General features: G+C 45.3%; 2 protein-coding genes across 2 annotated transcripts; both read left to right on the top strand.

The window, feature by feature from the left end:
- The first annotated feature begins 13,110 nt into the window (after window positions 1-13,110).
- On the top strand, window positions 13,111-15,005 carry HOXC6 (homeobox C6). The gene is made up of 2 exons (XM_032204837.1): window positions 13,111-13,510; window positions 14,692-15,005. Exons 1-2 carry the CDS (start codon window positions 13,111-13,113, stop codon window positions 15,003-15,005), a joined length of 714 nt encoding a protein of 237 aa, XP_032060728.1.
- Window positions 15,006-18,114: 3,109 nt separating this feature from the next.
- Window positions 18,115-19,511, top strand: HOXC5 (homeobox C5). The gene is made up of 2 exons (XM_032204838.1): window positions 18,115-18,571; window positions 19,297-19,511. The coding sequence occupies exons 1-2, from the start codon at window positions 18,115-18,117 to the stop codon at window positions 19,509-19,511; spliced, it is 672 nt and encodes a 223-aa protein (XP_032060729.1).

The raw sequence follows: 19,511 nt of genomic DNA, 5'->3' as shown, positions 1-19,511 counted from the left end.
CTGGGCTTTGCGGTCTCCTATTTACACAACTTGTGGTTCGCGACGTGCCTCCAAAGCAGGCCTCTACACGGCTCAAAAATGTCGCTTGCCCCCCAGATCAATATTTCCCAGCCTCTACACGGAGCCCTCGCCTGGAAAAAATAAAAGTTAAAAAAATAAATAAATAAAATCAAAGGGCCCCCAAATAATTCCGCCTTTTATAAAGCGTCGCATCCCCGACACCGTGGCGCGATAAAACAAAAGGCTGGAGGCTGGAGGAGGGAAAAAAAAAAAAAAAGGACAGGGAAGGCTTTAAGTGATTTAAAAACACGTATGTAGATATCCCTCCAGCAAATCATAACGCTGGGTGGGTTTAGGAAATTTAGAAGGGAGCAGGCAAGAGTTTCGGGGTCAATACCGCGCCTCGGGCTCAAGTTTTGGGTAGGATTCGGGCAGCTCCGGGCTCGCCCCGAGGGTGCGCAGGGCCCGGAGCTGGGGTTAGGGTCGGGGCCGTGGGGACCCCACAGTTCTGCGCCCTGCCAAGGTTTTTTCCAGCGGACACACCCTTGGGTGAAAGAGCAGGGATGGTCCCGCAGGGACCCCGGCGGGGCTGTCGGGAATGGCCATTTTCTGTGCTTTTTTTTTTTTTTTTTTTTCCTCGAGCGTCTTGTTCTTCATGTTTAATTCCGTGCCTTTTATAATTAACATACCGCCATCATTTATTTCATTTAAATTTTAAAGGCAGCGTACTCTATTTCTATCTCCGCTGCCCCTCTTCCTCGATTTTTTTTCCTATTTACCCCCCCTTATTAATTTCCAGCACGAAGACTCTGTGCTGAAGGCCAGATCTCTTTAGTTAAAATGCTGAGAATTAACCCGAGCAGCTAATAACCAGCAAATTAAACCGAGTCTATCTTAAAAAAAAAAAAAAAAAAAAAAAAAAAAAAAAAAAAAAGGAGAGAGAGAGAAAGAAACCTCCCCGATATTAACGCGGTCGCTTAAAAGACAAAAAGGGGGGGGAGGGGGGGGGCAGCGAAGGAGGGGGGCCGAATAGGAAAAAAAAAATCCTAATATTAAAAAAGAATTGTATAAACATGGCGACAGACGAGAGCATTTGCACTCGTCACAAAAATGCAACGCATTCCTGGTTGTTTGCAGAAAATTTACAGCTAAGCAATAAAAGTTTACGACTGAATCACAAGTTGGATTGGCCACAGGAAGTCATGTGGACTCCATCCATGAACGTGAACTTTTTATTGTGGTTTCTCTTATGACTCTTTCGCAGTAGTCTTTCCTTTAACAGTCCAAGCAGTGCCAGGGGTAGGATGGTATTTTTCCCCCCCTTAATTATTAGCGTGATGATGATTACTATTTTTTTTTTCAAAAAAAAATCTAGATTTTTTCCCCCCCTCTCTCCTTGGGGTTGGAATTCTTGGTTGCTTTGGGCATTTTGGCATTAATGAGTTTACTGCTGCGTCTGGTTGCCGCCTCCTATTCCCCACCCCTAGGGGCAAAACGCAATGCATTTCCTTTGCAGGATGCGATGATGAGGGGGCACAAGCAGTTGTAAATACCTTTTTTTTTTTTTTTTTTTTTTTAGGGGAAAAAAAAAAAGAGAGAGAGAGAGGGAGATTCCTCCTTAAGCTTCCCCCATCCCTTTGCCCAACCAGAGAAGAACTGTTTGGCTTTTGTTTCCATCTTTCTTTTTTTTTCCCTCTTTTTTTTTTTTTCCTTTTTTTTTTTTTTTTTTTTTTTTAATTTTTCTGTGGAGCTGAGCTGCAAGCGTCAGTGGAACAGAAAGAGAGAGAGACAGAAAGAGAGAGAGAGAGAGAGAGAGAGGGAGAGGGGGAGACAGGAGCCTCTGGTAAGTGTTCCCTTATTGGTTAAAATGTGTAACTAATGATCCATAGCCCGGGTGTTAAGGATAATGATGCATCGTGGTGCGAGCGAGGGGAAGGCGAGGGGTGTAGCTTGGATATGAGGGAAAGCTGCTGCGGGTCGGCAGAAATGCAGTTAATTCGGGGAAAAAAGGGTTTGCTGCTGCTGATGTCATATTCGGGGTGCGGGAGGCAGGACGGGGAGCCGGCTGCGGGGCTGGGAAAAAAAAAAAAAAAAAAAGAAAGGGGGGGGGGGGAATATGAAAGGGGGGGTGGCCGGGGGCTGGGGGCGCGCTGGAGCAGGGGGAGGAAAAAAATCTGTGTCTAGAAATAAGCAAAAATTCATCCGCTCAACTTTTTCCTTAAAAAAAAAAAATAAATAATAATAATAAAAGGGGGGGGGAGACGCATGCGCGGAGGGGCCGGCCCGGCGCAGCCCGGGTGGGTCGTCCAAGGCTGGGGTAGTGCCATATTTAATGAGCTGCGCTCCTAATTGTGTGCACAAGGCTCGGCCTTGCACGCCCCTTCCCCCCCCCCCAACCTCCCCGCAGCCCCCCCAGTGGCCAGCGGCCGCGGCCTGCTCCTCTTCCTCGGGACTGCAAGCTTCATTACTGGGCCGATAATTAATATTAAGAGCTGGCTGATTAACAAAACAATTTCTGCACCCCAAGGCTCATCCTTTTATTCGCTTTATTTTTGCAACCTCGCGGCTGTGGGGTGTAAAGTTCTCCGGGAGGGGTGCTGAGCATTTATTTGATTGAATTCCCCCCCACCTTGCAAGAAGCGATTGCTACCAGATCCCTGTCGTGAAATAATAATAATAGCAATAATAATAATAAGTTTCAGGAGCGCTCTGGTTTTCCTGCGAAGTGGTTAACACGGTGTTGGCTTTTCGGTTTTATTTGCATGCAGGTCCCTCCCCTCTCTCCCTTATTTCTCTCTTTTCCCCCCCCCGGCAGCGACTTGAATTCAGGTTTAAGGCGTGAGATTTAAAGGGTGACCCTTCCCCTGCTAACCTCCCCACCTACCTCTCCATCCACCTCCCTCCCCACCTACCCATCCATCATCTAATCTTATCTATCTCCGTGTATATATCGGTGCCGTGTAAGGAGATATATAACGTAGTGACTTCATTTCCTCTCGAGGTTGTCTCTCTTTTTTTTTTTTCTTTCTTGATGAATTCTCCTTGTTCAAAAAAAATATATATATATTATAATAATAAATAATAAAAAGCAGCTCGTGTGTGTGCAGAGATTTGCTGCTGGGGACGGCAGCGCTGTGTGTGCACGTATAGGGCTGGGCAGACAGCTGTACACATATATAGGGGCGGACAACAAATAAACGATAAAGCCTGACATTGTTGTGCGGTGGGGGAGGGGTGGCGGAGGCGATTTTTTGGGCTTATTATAAGCGATTTTTGGGGTTCGCGGTGGCGACAGGGGCAGGGGCACTGCTGGAGCTGCTGGGAGAAAGGGGAAGCCTGCAGGACGCGGGCTTCTTACTTTCTGCCTGGCTGCCTTTTTTTTTTTTTTGGTGTTTTTTAAAATAAAAATGGCCTCCCTTATTTTAATTTCCAGCGTGCGCTCGCAGAAGTTAATTAGCGAAAGTGGTTGCTGAAGTTCTCGGGTGGTTTCTGGTTGCGGTGTGCTGAGAGTGTTTGAAAAAGAAGTTTGGTGGGGTGAAAGAAGAAGAGAAAAAAAAAAAAAAAAAGACAAAAAAGAAAAAGACAAGTTGCAAAAGTTCCGGATCAGCCTTTCTGTTCCCTTCCCTTTTCTTTTGAGAAATCTGGTAAATCCTTGCGCCTGCATTTGGGGCTGGAAATTATCGGCTTCTCAGGGGTTGCCCGGAGCAAAACCAACCGCAGTTCTCACCTGAAAATAAATATTTTTATTTTAGCTTTGCAGAGGCAACTCGCCTTTCCTCGATTTTTTTTTTTTCTTTTTCTTTCAGAAATAAATAGATGGTTTGGGGATGGGACGTGGAGAAAAAAAAATCAGGGAAAGAGACAATTTTGCCTTCGTTTTGTTTGCAGGAGAGAAAAAAAAAAAAAAAAAAAAAGAACAACAAACCCGTTGTGTGAAGGCTCTGCCTCTAACGCTGCTAGTCGTAAAGACATTTTATGAGCAAACAATGAGTGTTTATTGGAACCACATGATTACAGAAATGGGATCTTTTATTGTTTTCAGACCAAATCCGTCTGCTCCCTCTGGCCGGCCCCGGCCGCTCGCTCGCTCCCCGCTTCCGTGAGGCCTGGAAGCCTCCCCAAAAACAATTTTAAATGTATTGATTTTCGGTTTCCCCTGACATATTGTCATCTTTCATATACCCGTAATGCCGAGAAACATTTTAGGACGTAGAGCAGGAATAACGGAATGATTTATACGCTCCGAGTAGTGTTTTTTTTTCTTCTTCTTCTTCTTCCCAGACTAAAGCAGAGGAAATAAATTGCGTCTCGTATCTCTAACATCAGTGCTCGGGAGGGATTATAGGAAAATTGCCACGTGTTATTGACATGGACTTGCAGGGAAATAATAGCTTTTCGACAGATGTAGTCGGTAGGGGAAAAAAAAAAAAAAAAAGGCAGGAGCGTGGAGAAATTTAAAAATGGAAATTCTGCTGTCCCCAAAAGCTTCCTCATTTATTTATAGGGGTGTTTTACACCGAAATACTGCCTGCCAACCTATTCGCCTCCGAAGGACGTAAATCCCAGCCGCGTAGGAGCAGGGATTGACATTTTACTTGAAAGAGTCGCAGCCCCGCGGGACGCGATCTGCCCCACGCGTGGGCGCTTATCTCGGCTGGCACCCAAGGGCACCAAATTCAGGACCGCAGAGCTCCAGCGTGGGGCTGCTTCATTGTGCCAAAGCCGCCGTGTTGTCAGAGCCTGGAAAACCTGGAACTACAAAGAGCCGCTGATAACCAGGCGATTTCCCAACTTGTCGTGTGAAGGAATTCGGCTCGGGGAACGAATCAAAGAAAAACCCACCAGAAATAATAGATGAGCTCGTGCCAAACCACCGTTGGTGTTAGGTGCGAGCGGTGAACGTGGTCGTGTCCAGATCGATTTTCTACGGGCTCCGTATCTCAGGAGCTGTTGCACGATTAAATGTTATTTTTGGCCATGTTTCTGCCCGGAGCGTTGTGCACCAAAGGCTTTCGAGGGGGAAATTTGCGGAGGGAGGAGAAGGATAAAAAGCGAGGCTCGGAGCGATAAAAAAAAAAAAAAAAAGATGGGTCAGAGTGATAAAAAAATTCGTCATAGAGGGGAAATTGGACTTTGGGCAGAGATGATGCGTAGCATTGAGGATCAAGGTTTTTATTTTTGGCGGAGAGATTTGGAGATCTTGTTACTGGTGTTGGCGGGGCTGTAATCCCTGCAGCTCGCGCTCTCAGGGAAAAAAAATGGAGAAAAAGGAAAAAAAAAAAAAAAAAACAACAACCAACAACAGTTGTGATTTTCAGTGTTAGTGCTTGAGGTCAGGGCTAACAGAAAAAGGCCTTTCCCTTCAGATTTGGGTTCGCCGGGAGAGAAAGTGTGGGCTCGGCTTTGGGCGGAAAAGCGAGGAAATCGGGGCAGGGCGCCCCAAAGTGTTTTACAGCAGCGCGGTGACCTCCAGCCGGGGGTGCAAGGGGAAATCGGGGGGGTGGGAGCAGGGGAAAGGAGGCGAGAAGCAGCCCCGTCTCCCTCCCCCTCCTCCCCAGACACAAACACAATAAAAGGCAGAAGTCCCCGAAATTGCGGGTGTCTGGACGCAGTCTGCAGAGGACACGCTGCTCCCGCTGCCTTTGTCGCATGGGGACACACCTTGCTGTAAAAGGCTTTGTCCCCAGACTAAAGACCCAAGACTTCAATGGGGGGCGGGGAGGAAACCCAGAAAAAAAAAAAAAAAAAAAAAAAAAAGGAGGGGGAGAGAGCAATGGGTAAAAAAAAAAAAAAAAAAAAAAAAAAGGAGAGAGAGAGAGAAAAAAAAAAGCACACAAAAAAAACACATAACCCCCCCAGATTCGTCCTCCAACCAAAGTCCTCGCCCCGGAGCTGGGGATGAGGGGGCACGGGGCTATTGTCCCACAGGTATTGCCCCCACTTTGTCCCCCCTTCCCCCCCCCCCCCCCCCGGGAGTGTTTAAATTTCTGCACGTTTTTGTTTACTTGTTTTGTATACTGCCACCAAGTGACAGAAACTTGCAATCCAGCAATTTTGCAATTTGGTGCCTTTTTTTTTTTTTTTTTTTTCCTCCCCCCACTTTCCGTTTGTGTAAAAGGGGGGGGGGAGAGACACAACACCGGGGGTGGGCGACAGAGGATCAGACGGGGAGGGGAGAGGAAAAATAACTCTGCTCCGCTGGGAGAGGGTGCAAACGCCTGCAAAACGTTATCCCGCCATAAAACCCCACTTTGCAAAGAAGTTTTAGTCCCTTTAACATTGAGGCGTGTGTGTCCCCCCCCGGCCCCCTCCTCGCTCGTCCATAAACCCTCGCCTGAGCTGAACCAAACTTTCTAAAGTTTCTCAAAGCCATTCGAAACTCCTCGGTTGCACTTTCTGCTAATTCGAGAGTTTTTTTCTTTTTCTTTCCTTTTTTTTTTTTTTTTTTTTTTTTTAAGGTCTTAAGCGCCTTTCGTTCCGTGTTACCGTGTTTTAAATCATTCCAATGTACGTGAACTCATAAAAATAGATAAGGCATGTCAACTCGGGAACGGTATTTTCCCCCTGAAAATATGAGTGTATTTAAGCAAATCCTGAAATATTAAATTGTTGCTCGATTAAAGACGATGTAAATGTATAAATTCGCCAAAGTGCTCAAGAGGTTGTCTCCAAATATATAGTTTAATTCTGCCTAAGTGATCGCCTCTAAAAAAAAACATCATTAAGGCAACTATTATTGTTTCCTGAATTATTATTTTTTTTTCTTTGCGACCTATGATTAAATTTCTGCCTTCATATCTGCAAAGAATAAAGTGTAAAACTGCCTATAGTTAATGACAACAATTTTTCACTGTTGAGTTATCCTTGCGGAACGTAATAACATCGTACTCCTTTTTATTTTTAATCTGTATACCGAGCATAAGCAATCGCTTTGGTACATGTATGTACGTATGTTTACATGTAGGTGCACACACAAATGCAGCAAAACAGCGTTTTTTGGGGATTTTACGCCACCAAGTATTGTCCGTGACGAGCGTGACGTCACGAGTGCCACTGTCCTTTTCAGTTTTGCCATTTTAATTTTTCCAGCGGGATTTTAGGGAATGTTTCCAGTCCGTCGCGAAAAGCAACCCCCAAAGGAAACCAAAAACAACAACAAAAAAAAATCAGATTTTTTCCCCCCTGCAACGCCCCGCTCGGGACACTGCTACCTGCGGGCACGCCATGACGCCATCCCAACCCTCCGCCCGGCAAAATTGGGGCAAAAAAAAAGACATTTCCATGCATGAGGCCGAAGGAAAAAAAAAAAATCCACCCACTCGCCCGCACTTTTAGCGGAGGAGCCAGCAGGAATGTTTCGCAGCCGCCAGCCACTTCCCTGTAAACAATGCACCACTCAGCGATTTCACATCTCCTAAAATATTGGGGCTTTCTCGCTTTTTTTGGCTCCCCTTCCTAGCTCTGGAGATGCTTCTTGAGCTTTTGGCGTGGAGCTGCAGCGCCCGGGGTTTTTGCACCCGCGTTTGCGGGAGCCCCCGGCCGGGCTCGGTTTCGGTGCTGCCTCCTTTGGATGGGCCGGGGGGTCGCCAATGGATCTGGGGAAAGGAGAAGAAAAATGAAATAAATCAATCCCGCAGATTAGACAGAATATTTCATAAAGAAAAGCCTCCGCCACCCGTCGCAATATCGACGCGGAGAAAATATAAATAAACGCTTAAAAGTGTCAGAAAGTGCTTTCAAAGCTCGGCAGAAAGAGGGAATAAATTTCAGAAGTAGGAACACATTAATTTCTCTTCCCCACACACCTCCCAGCTTCCTGTTTAGGAGACATGTGTTTTGACAATTTCCAGAATTCTGCCTTTTTTTTCTTTCTTTTTTTCTTTTTTCTTTTCTTTTCTTTTTTTTTTTTTTTTTTTTTTTTTTTTTACCCCATTCCTTTCCCTGGAAATGTGTGCAGAGAATGAGGGCTTTTGCAGGCGAGGAGAAAAGCCCGGCTCCAGGGTATTTCCCCACTATTATTTTTATTATCATTGTTATTATATATATATCTATATATATAGAGAGAGATTTTTTTCCGCATTGCAACTTGGAGTCGCCCTGAACTTTGCAGGTCGCTCGAAGGGCACACTTTCCTAACCCAACTCTGAGAATAAAAACAGGACAACAACAACACGTTTAAGGCCATTTCCCACCGCCACGCAGCAAAAAATCAATAGGAAAAGGCGAAGGCAAAGAATTGCCTCGCCTGGGAACCCCATCCGCGGGGCGGTGAATGCTCCCTTCATTATCTACCTAGGGCGAAATTGGATGTTGCGGAGCTTTGCATTAAAAAAATCGCGGAAACGGCGCTGATTTCTTTTTCTTTATTTCTTTTTTCATTTTATTTATTTATTTATTTATTTAAACCCCATCTTCTTGGAAAGATATGGGTGGCGGTAGGGGAAAATGGGTGTTTTCGCTAATTATGGCTCTGTGCATCTTTGTGCAGGAGATGCCTTTTAATTGGCAAATAAACCTCCCAAATAGGCCACCCTCTTCAGATCGCGCTGTCTGCAGCGCCGGAGTAAAGTTTAAACAGTCTATCAAGCTCTGAATGGAAGTATTCAGGGGAAGGAGAGTTTTCATCTTCTTCTCCTTCTCTCTCTCTCTTTTTTTTTTTTTTTTTTTTTAATCAAGAGCTGCCCAGACTCTGGCTCTGAGGTTGTAATTACAGAGAGCAGAGAATAGACACGGCTCCAAAACAATGCGAGCCATTTCAGGCTGGGGGAGAGGTAGCCCGTGGCGAATATGCTCCACATAAACCTCCAGGAGTTTGTTGTTGTTATCGTGGTGCCCTTTTTATTTTATTTTATTTATTTATTTTTTTTAGGTGTTATTTACAGCAAAAGCAATATTTGACTAGGAAAGCCCTGTTGTAAAGAGCAGGAATAAATTCCCAGCGAAAGACCCAAATAAATAATTAGGACTCACGTGTGCCATAAATGTCAAGTTAAAAAAAAAGGGGGGGGGGGGGAGCAAAGGAAAGGGGGGGAAGGATGAGATAACATATACAAGGTGAAATCAGTTTAAATAAAAAGGCTTTTAATGGCATCACTTGTATTTACCTCTAAGAGCTTCAAGTATTTAATCAGATGTGAGCATGCAGCTTTATGGCCAGATGTCAGTGGCGTGTACGCGAGTGTGCGCCTTGCACACTCAGGGCTGTGGGCACATCTAGGAGGGGGCATCGCCCCTCAGCTGCACAGGGGTGCCCCCCCCCCGCCCGCCCGCATCCCAAAAAGAGGCGTTTTGCAAACACTTGGCATAACACCCCCCCCACCACCATACTTGTACCATTGGGATTTTTTTTTTTTTACTCCGGAGAGGGGGGGGGCACGTTGGGGCTCGGTGTCCCCGGTGTGTCCCGGTTCCCGGGTATGGCATGGCCGCGGGGGGGGGGCCCGGCTGCTCCCCGGGCCGGGCTCGGACCCAAGTGGTCAACGTGGCTGGAACAAAACAGCAAATCCCACCCAGCCCCTCTTCAAACAAACAACCCGCGGCTCGCAGGGCTGCGCAGAATGCGAGCCTGACAGTAGCGGTTTATTAAGGCTGTAGGCTGTTTAAGGAGGGAGGGGGGGACACCGATTTGGATTTGTTTCCTTTCAGTAATTACTGAGGGATAGAAAACACATGTGTTGGGCTTGCATTTTTTTGAAGCCTTTTTCTAAATCAGTTCATCAATTCGCTAATTATAGCTGGGAGGGGGGAGGAAATCTCCCGACACATATTTTTTCTTTCTCCCCCCCCCCTTTCCCTCTCCTCTCCCTCTCTCCCTCTCTGTGTGAACATCAGAGTGGGGAGAAGGGGGAAAAAAAGGGGGGAATATGGCTTATGAGTGGTGAATGTTATTTCAGATTTCTATGGGCGCTTTTCTTTTCTGGGAACAAAGAGCAACTCCTATTAAAGAGCTACTCGAAGACTTGTACATATTTCTACTGCTGTGTAGCACTTTTAATAAAACATCTGTTCTTGCTTCTGCTGATGAGTTTACATAATTGTTTGCAGACCAATTTAACCAGAAAGCGCCCCACATATTCCCTGTACATGTTTTCATGGGGGAAAAAATAAATACCTTTTTGGTAGTGACATATCTTGATGAAATACTTTCGAGAAATCCCCAAACTGCTAGAAAATATCAATGGGAAAAAAATATCCAGTGCATTCAAAACGTGAGACTGAGGAATTGCAGTGAGCAAAACATACTTTAATGATGCCTCATTTGTATTTGCAGGAGCTTTTTGGGGTGGCTGTGCTTTTTTTTTTTTTTTTTTTTTTTTCTTCCTACCCTCTCCTCTCTGTGTCTCTCTTTCCTACCCAGAAACCTGATTTTTAACGTGGGGAGAGGATTCTATTTTAAGTTTCTTTACGGCAGCTGGTTTCTGTTCACTATAAATCGACCAGACTTTTAAGACTTGCCCTCTGTTTAGAGAAGTAATAAAACACTTAACTTTCTCGACTCCTAGTCACACGGTTATCACACAGGTCTCGGATACAACAGCCCCCGAGCACCTATACAAAAAAAAATAATAATAATAAAAAAAATGTGTGTGGGGGGAGCAAAAGCAAAAAGCAAATAAAATAATAATAATGATTAAAAAAATAGCCCAGAGGGTGTCCTTCCAGCACCAGACTTTCCTCCAAACTTTGGTAAGGTTGGCGTCATTATAAATGCCCTTCCATAGGTGAAACTCCCCACGTGAATCTGCCCTAGCAAAGGTCCAACCCATGGAGCTGGAGCTACTTTTAATTTACTCGCCAAATTGCATTGGGCTGTAAGCAATACATAAGGTAAGACAACACGCCAATAACTGCAAAGCCCTCATTCATCCATCTATCCGGCCAGTCCATTTGTTGGACCCTGCAACAATTTAATATCTGGAAGCAGCTTTCAGGGTTAGCGTTGGTTTCCAAAGTAACCATGCCCTGAAAGGACTGGGTTCAGAGATGTGCCCATGGCTAACAATATTTGCAGCACAGCCCTGGCTCTCCAGATATGTCCAGCTGAGAGTGCCTCTGGCTTGGGGGGGGGGGGTTAACATGTCAGCAGAAGGCGGAAAAAAACCTCTGTAATTGCATTTCTTTGCTACTTTCTCTATTTTATCCAGTTTGTTGGATTCCATAAATTCCCGGGTAGGCTCTGCCAGAGGGCTGGGGGAAAGGGGAAAGGAAGAGGAGGGGAACGAAAGCAAACTGAAGTTCTCTTTTTTGGGGAAAACGCCTGTAAATCTTCCCCATGTCCATGAGTCCTATATCTGTACTGGGCTGGCTACAAGTTGGGCAGCCTAAGGTAAAGTCAGGCTGCGCTCCCTAACAAGGTACATGTGCTAAATAACATGGTGCATACTTGCAGCTATCTCCTTCTTTTGGTTAGAAACTTTATTTTTTCCCCTAGTGACACTCAGGGGAAGCCTTAACGTTATAGAAGATGAATACACGAGCTTTTTTTTTTCAGTTGTAGTCTCGTTTATGGTTTTATTGCTACCATTGATTACTTTGCTTTGTTACACAGAGGAAAAAGAGCATAAAATCCGTTGGCATCCGGGTTCCTGTTATAGCTGGGGAAAAAATATACAGCCCCCCCCAACCCTTCTTTGTCAGCTAAAATCTTTTAGAGATACATCGCTAAAAGGAATTAAGTCCATTGACTGAGAGCAGGACAAACAAATGCTCTCAGTTTCGAATTTGAGTGTGCACCTAGAAACCCTCCTCTCAGCAGCCCCACGCACCCTTACATTTAAAATAAAAATGTGGACACGAAGGAGGTTAAAAAAAAAAAAAAAAAAAGAGGAGGCCAGGGTTTCCCCGCCATAATTGAATTTTTAAATAGGAAGCCACCAGAATGATAAAGATACCTCGCAATATTTACAGATCAGCAGGTATGTTTTACATTTAAGGGGCAATTTATGGCTCTAGATTGAAATTAAAATTAGATTAGCTGTCTTCATTTCAATTAGTTCTAGGTGCAATCTACCCAGAGAAGATGTAATATAATCCCCTCTTTCATCTAACTAAATATTTGCAATAGAAGTTTCCCAATCAGTTGTAAATATCTGAAACTATAAATTTCTGCAAACATAAACACGAGGTTGCGTCCCCAGCCCAGGCTCCCAATTGCTCTCAATTACGGATAGAAGTGCTCTTTTTTGTTGTTGTTGTTGTTGTAGTTGCTGTTGAAAATGTAAATATCCTCTAGCATTGCCACACGTTGAAAATTAGCAGGGAAACGTGCAGGAGAGGAATGTCAAACTGCACTAGAGGAGAAACCTAACTTCCAGACTAACCTGAGTTCGCAATGTTGTGTGTTTCTTGTCTGTCTTTTCTTTTTTTCCCCCTCCCAAAGACATACTTTAGGAATGCTCTGAAACACGTTATCAATTCAGAAGTCGCCATGTTTTCCCCCTCTCTTTATGTAATATTTTCTCATCAGGAACACAACCATTTGATTCCATAATATTGACCAATGCTACATGAGAACAAGACAAAAAAAATCGGGATAATTTATGGCTTAATATTCTGTGGACATCTGAGATTTATTACTGTGAATTCTGAGCTATTTTATTACAAGATATTAAGCAAACATTTCTTAAAAAAAAAAATCAAAAAGAATGGAAAAAAAAAAAAAAAAAACAACACAACACACGGTGCCTCCAAACCCCAGTGTCCATGGGGCAGAAAAAGGGGGGTGTGGGGGGAGAAAAGTTGAGGCTGGGTTGGGAAATTTGCGCCAGCTCCCACTTGGCCGCAGCTGCCTCCGGGGCAGGACCCAGCGATGGCTCCGGGAGCGCCGCCACCCCTCGCCCCCCCCCGGGCTCCCCGGGGGTGCTTGGGGGGTTTTGGGGGTGCAGGACTTACTTTCAATGCACACTTAGTTTCAACTAGGGAATCAACAGAAGCAAAAGCAATTTTTCCCTTTTTGACACCCGCCTCCCCATTGGCTCCCCCCGGGTCAGCTGACTTTGTCATTTTGTCTGTCCTGGAGCAGAGCCTTCCCTATAACAATCTAGTTCAGACTACAAACTGGAGACAGAAATAAATATTAAAGAAATCACACAGCCAGGTATAGAGGACGATATGAATTCCTATTTTACAAACCCATCTTTATCCTGCCATCTAACCAGTGGCCAAGAGGTGCTTCCCAACGTAGCCCTCAATTCAACTGCCTATGACCCTGTCAGGCATTTTTCTACTTATGGAGCAGCCGTTGCTCAAAACCGGATTTATTCTTCTCCTTTTTATTCACCGCAAGATAATGTTGTGTTTAGCTCCAGCCGAGGACCTTATGACTATGGATCTAATGCTTTTTACCAAGAAAAAGACATGCTTTCTAGCTGCAGGCAAAATTCTATGGGACATAATACACAGACATCAATCGCACAGGATTTTACCAGTGACCAAAACAGGAACACTTCGCAAGAACAAAAAACTAGCATTCAAATATACCCATGGATGCAGCGTATGAACTCCCACAGTGGTAAGTTTTACAGCTCGGAGATATAAATTAAATAAACTGAACCATCTTTACGACCTTCTCCCTAGCAGAACAGGCTGAGCGACTTTTTATGGCCCCATAAAAACAATAATATAGCTCCTTCACAGTTGCAGCTACAGGCCTTTTATTTGTTAAGTTGTTGCAAGCAAATATGGCTTGTTATGCTCTTTCTAATTAAAAGACTTCGAGAGTGTAAAATATCTATAATAAAGTGCAGCGAGCTCTGCTCGGGAGTTAAGCACAAAATATTACTGGGGTAAAATAAGTTTTAATGATGGGGGCGGAAAGTGCGGTTGTGCTCCCCGCAGGACGAGGGGCACTTTGCCCCCCCCCCCCCCCACGCCCCCCCAAGCAACCCCAAATTGGCTGGAAAAGGAGAGAAATGGTGGAGGGAGGGGGGGGTGTAAAAATGAATAATGAATAGTAAAAAGGAAAAAAAAAAAAAGAGAGAGAAAAATAAATAAATAAAGGGGAATTAAATAAAGGGAAATAAATAGAAAGGGGGAAATGATTGAAAAGGGAAATAAATTAAAAGGGGAAATAAGTGGAAAGGGAAATGTAAGAAAGGAAATAAGTAAAAAGGGAAAATTAGTAAAAAGCAAAAAAAGTATAAAAATAAGAAGTAGAAAGGAGAAGAAGTAAAAGAAATATAAGTAAGGAAATATAAGTAAAAAAGAAAAATAAGTAAAAAATTACAAAATAAGTAAAAACTGAAAACATAAGTGAAAAAGGAAAACATAAGTGAAAAGGGATAAATAAGTGAAAAGGGATAAATGAGCGAAAAGGGAAAAAATAAGTGAAGAGGTAAAAAAATAAGTGAAGAGGGAAAGATAAGTGAAAAGGGAAAGATGAGTGACAAGAGAATGATAAGTGAAAAAGGAAAAAGTGAAAAGGGAAAAAAAAAATAAATAAAAAATAAAGGAAAAAACCCACAAATACAAGAGATTTTAAAAAAAGAAAAAAAAAAAAAAAAAAAAAGGGCAGCATCCCGAGGGAAAACGTGCCAAGGGGGGATGAAAAAGGAGGAAAATGGGGGGGTGCCGGGGAGGGGGCGGCGGGGGGGGGGGGCGTGGGGCGGCGCGGGGCTGCGCGGGGGCGGAGGGGCGCGGGCGCTCGCCCCCCGCGCTCACGATTTTTAGTCTGTTTTGTCTCGGCTCCCCTAGGAGTGGGCTACGGGGCCGACCGCCGGCGGGGCCGCCAGATTTATTCCCGTTACCAGACGCTGGAGCTGGAGAAGGAATTTCACTTCAACCGCTACCTGACGCGGCGGCGGCGCATCGAGATCGCCAACGCGCTCTGCCTGACGGAGCGGCAGATCAAAATCTGGTTCCAGAACCGGCGGATGAAGTGGAAAAAGGAGAGCAACTTGAGCTCGACCCTCTCCGGGGCGGGCGGTGGGGCAGCCGCAGCCGCCGCCGATAGCTTGGCCAAGGAGGAGAAGCGAGAAGAGACAGAGGAGGAGAAGCAGAAGGAGTGAAAAGGGACGCCCCCCCCCCCCCAGCCCCCCCCCCTTCGACTCCCCCCCACCCCCCAAAAAAATAATAATACTCCCCCCCCCTCTATTTATCACTGGCACAATGTTTGGCTACGGTTAAAAAAAAAAAAAAAAAGGAAAAAAAAAAAAGAATAATTATTCTTATAAAAGAAGAATAATGGGGGGAATTATTAAAAAAAACGGCTAATGTGGAAATGTGGAACCGCCCCAGCGCTCCCCACACACTTCACAACTCCCCGCTCTCTTCAGTGCCCCCCCTTCCCCCCGCACACACATCGCCTATTTATCTCACTCGGAATAAGACTGTTTCCAACCGCACACTTATCCTCCCCCCCAACCTTCAGGCCCCCCCTCCTCCACCTTCTGTCCCCCCCCCCCCCCCCCAAATTGGGCTTGCGAGAGGCACGGCCCTGGAGACGGCCTCAGCCCCCCCCCCCCGCTTCCCCTTCCGCCAGCCACACGAGTTTCTCCTCCCATGGTGAAAAATCTGAATCCCTGCGAAAGCTCCTTCCACGTAAATATAGCATTTCCGAGAGTACCCTACTTGTATTTAAGCAGATACCTGGGCTCATCACTGCATACAACAAACTGTGACAGTTTCTGTGTGAATATTTTTAACTGTGTTTGTGGTACCTGTATTTATATTTATGTTTAGCACTGTAATGTTCCACGGTATAAAGTGAATGGAGTTCTATAGCAGTAGAAGAGAAAAGAAAAAAAAATCTTGTGTTACACCCTCTCATGTATAAAGGTCATGTCCAGAGGACTATGTTGAGTATTTAATAAAAACTGAATATTATTTTTAAAGTTTATAGAATGGCCTCTGAGCTTCAGTTGAAACCTTTCATGTTGATAACAGCCTGTTAGAAAGTTCACTTATCTTCTGTGTGTTGTTCCTGAAAATCAGCTCCCTCTCCCCTTTTTCTCCCTCCTTCATACCTCTCTCATTCAAGAGTATTCCAAAAAAAAAGGGGGAAAAATACATTTTGCTTTGTCTCCTTGAATTAGTCTTGTTACTGTATTGTTCGGTGGCATCAGGAATCTATGCCATACCTCTCGCTTCATGATTAAAATGGATTTCCAAAGTTCAAAACAGTATATATTTCTTATTGCAACCTCCTCAGTCAAATACCAGCTCCAAGGTTTTGATTCTTTTTATTGTCATTGTTATTATTTTGATTTAATTCGACCTCTCCAAAGCTGAGAATCTGCCAGCTCTGCGGAAGGATCCACTTCCCCTCAGCCCTATCTCGACCCAATAAACCTTTCCAGGGAGGGGGGGAGTCACTTTTATCCAGAAACTCATCCTTGGGAGAGCGGAAATTGTCGATATAACGCTATGAAACAAACCCTTCTGATGGGAGTGCTGTGGATTGCAGGCTCGGATAATGTATTACGAAGGCTGGATAAGAAACTGCATTTTCTCTCCTCTTTGTCAGTGCTCTCCTATTTGCTCGGCTGTTCACTAGGTAGCACTCAGCCAGGGCTAACACTGCCCTGGAAGCTGCTTAGTCCCCTTCAAGTTTTTTATGAAACCACCAGGATTCGGTGTTAAGTGACCATTACCAGGAAAAAAAAAATAAATAAAAGGGAGAAGAAGGAAAAAAGAAAAAAAAAAAAAAAGGAAAAAAAAAAAAAAGCCCGGGGAGGATTTTTCAGCCCATCCTTTGCTCGTCTCCAGCCTGGAATGTGCAGGCGATTTTTGAAAGGCGCAGGAAAGACGAAAAAAATCTGTCTTAAAACGAAACAAAACAAGCAAACACCACCACCAACCACAAGCCAAGAGCGTTTTGCAAGAGGGTAGCGACCTGGACAGGGAGCAGGAGGCTCCCTGGGTGTAAACCATTTTGAATTTCAAAAAAAAAAAAAAAAAAAAAAAAAAAAAAGGACAAAACCATACGTATATCCACCACCACACATATATAATTCAGCGTCTACAGAGAGAAGGAAGGCAATACGCAACACCCAGCGCACTGAAGGCATTATCTAGGTATTGGATGGATACCGAATATAAAGAAATGTGCTCAGGTCTGTAATGCGGAGCCCGGAGCCGCAGCAGGCTGGGGGGCTCGGTGCTGCTCGTCTCCCACCGCACACACACCCTGCTCCAGTGCAGAAGGGAGGGCTGGAAAGTCAGATTTGGAGGCATTTATTTCCCTCTCAGTGCCCTTTGAAGAGAGGGCTGGTTTCTCAGCGAGCAGCAGGCAAGATCCAGGCTTCTGCCAGCAATAAATTGCAGGGGGAAAGGTAACAGGAATGTAAACTTTGGCGCATTGGAGGAGCTACATGCGAGGAGCAGCCCGTGCATAGCGCTAAGGAGCTTCCCCGACCGCCACCACTCCCTAAATCTGAAAAGAAAAAAAAAAAAAAAAAAAAGCAACGGGGAAAGTGCTTCCTTCCACCCAGCCAGCAAAAAAAAAAATACGCCAAGATTTATTACGCGGAGCCAACGCGCTGCTGCGAGCTCGCACCCACTCAAAACCGAGCCTTTCCCACGAGATGCGATTTGGGGATGCGCGCAAGGCGGAGGAAATAATAATAGTAATAATTAAAAAAAAAAAAAAAAAAGAAAGAAAAAAATAAAAACGTGGGAACGGAGGGATGGGGGGGGGGGGGCGCGGAGCTGCGCGGGGGGGTGCGGAGCGGCGGTGCGGTGCCGGGGCAGGGCGCTAGGTGCCGCTGCCGCCTCGCCGTCCCGCGGCGCGCTCCCCCGCGCACCCCCCGCGCACCCCCGCGCCTTCCGCGGCGCTTCGCGGGCGCCCATCAATAACCCGCCCGGGGTCATCAAGGCAAATTGATGACTGGCCGGCTCCTTCACGTGACGCCACTTAAATATCCCATATTTGGGCAGAGCATATAGGGGGAAAAGAAAGAAGAATCCCCACCTATAAATTCTGCACTTTAGGAGGAACAAAACGGCCCCCCCCCCTCCTACCCCCCCACCCCTGAACTTCAAAGGGCCACAAATCACCCCAATCAAAGCGGTTGCACAAAAAAAAAAAAAAAAAGGAAAAAAAAAAAAAAAAAAGGAAAAAAATCCCCCCCCTCCCCAAATTTTTCCCCCCCGTTTTTTTTTTTCCCCTCCTCCGCCATGAGTTCTTACGTCGCCAATTCGTTTTATAAGCAAAGTCCCAATGTTCCTGCCTATGCCATGCAAAGTTATGGAAATTATGGAAGTGTGCCTGAGGTTCAGTCATCCAGGTACTGCTACAGTGGCTTGGATCTAAGCATCACATTCCCCTCCTCTGGGGCTGCCAACTCTCTGAGCGGCTTGGACATGTCTGCAGCCCCCCGAGCTAACCCCGAGCGACCTTCCTGCACGGTCATGGGTTCTTCAGGGCATCCTTTAGCCAGAGACGACCAGGCACCTCTAAACCCCGGAATTTACAGTCAGAAGACTGCTAACACGGCGCTGGAGGAGAGATCTAAGAGCTCTGGTGAAATCAAAGCTGAGCCCGTGCAAACAGCACAACAAGGAGGACCACAACTGCAGCAGCAACAACCTCCACAAATTTACCCGTGGATGACCAAACTACACATGAGCCATGGTAAAACTTTCACTTCTTGATTTTGTTTCACAGGATTTGCCTTGGTTTTATAGGCCATACGGGGCAAATAATAAAAAACCTGAGGTCGTAAATTTTACGACTAAGGCATCAATTGCTCGTAAAACTGTCCACTAAAAGGCTTAGAGGCTATATACGCCCAAATTTATGACAGCATAATTGGATCATAGAAACAAAACGTGTATAAAAGGCAATATTCCATTTTTTTGGGAAGGGGGGGTTAAAAATAACTTGAAATACACATGTTCTTTTAGGGTGAGCTTTAAAAAAAGACACCAGAAGCGAAGGTGGAGGGAGGGAAGCGTGGGCAGAATTTTCCCCTCCACCTTCCCAGGTCTGAGGAAAAGAAAGGCGAGAGCCCCAAGAAAAGATATTTCCCTCCTTTGTACACTTCCTTATTGTCTGAGAGGAAACAGGTTCACTTCTGGCTAATCTACATGCGTTTGATCTGTGCCTTGGAAGGAAGGGGGGGACTTGGGGCTGAAGGTGTTGGGGAATGAAGGATTTCAGGCTCCTGCACTCCCAGCCTCCCTGCGTGACCAAAGCCCAAGTGCCCGAAGTGCCCCAGCAAACTTCTCTGTATCCCGCTGTTGTACCCCGATTTTATCCTTAACAAATAAAAAATAAAATAAAATAAAATAAAAGAATACAAAAATAAATCTCTCCAGATCGGTTTGGCTTTTCATGTGGTGTCTTGCGTTTTCCAGAAACGGATGGCAAACGGTCCCGGACCAGCTACACCCGCTACCAAACTCTGGAACTGGAGAAAGAATTTCATTTTAACAGATACCTCACCCGGCGGAGGCGCATTGAGATAGCCAACAACCTGTGCTTGAACGAGAGACAGATCAAAATATGGTTTCAAAACCGGAGGATGAAGTGGAAGAAAGATTCCAAGTTGAAAAGCAAAGAGGCTCTTTAG

The sequence above is a fragment of the Aythya fuligula genome, chromosome 29, assembly GCF_009819795.1.
Source record: "Aythya fuligula isolate bAytFul2 chromosome 29, bAytFul2.pri, whole genome shotgun sequence".
Classification (NCBI taxonomy): domain Eukaryota; kingdom Metazoa; phylum Chordata; class Aves; order Anseriformes; family Anatidae; genus Aythya; species Aythya fuligula.
Note: the sequence above shows the minus strand (reverse complement) of the source record. Positions and strands in the feature narration are given on the sequence as shown.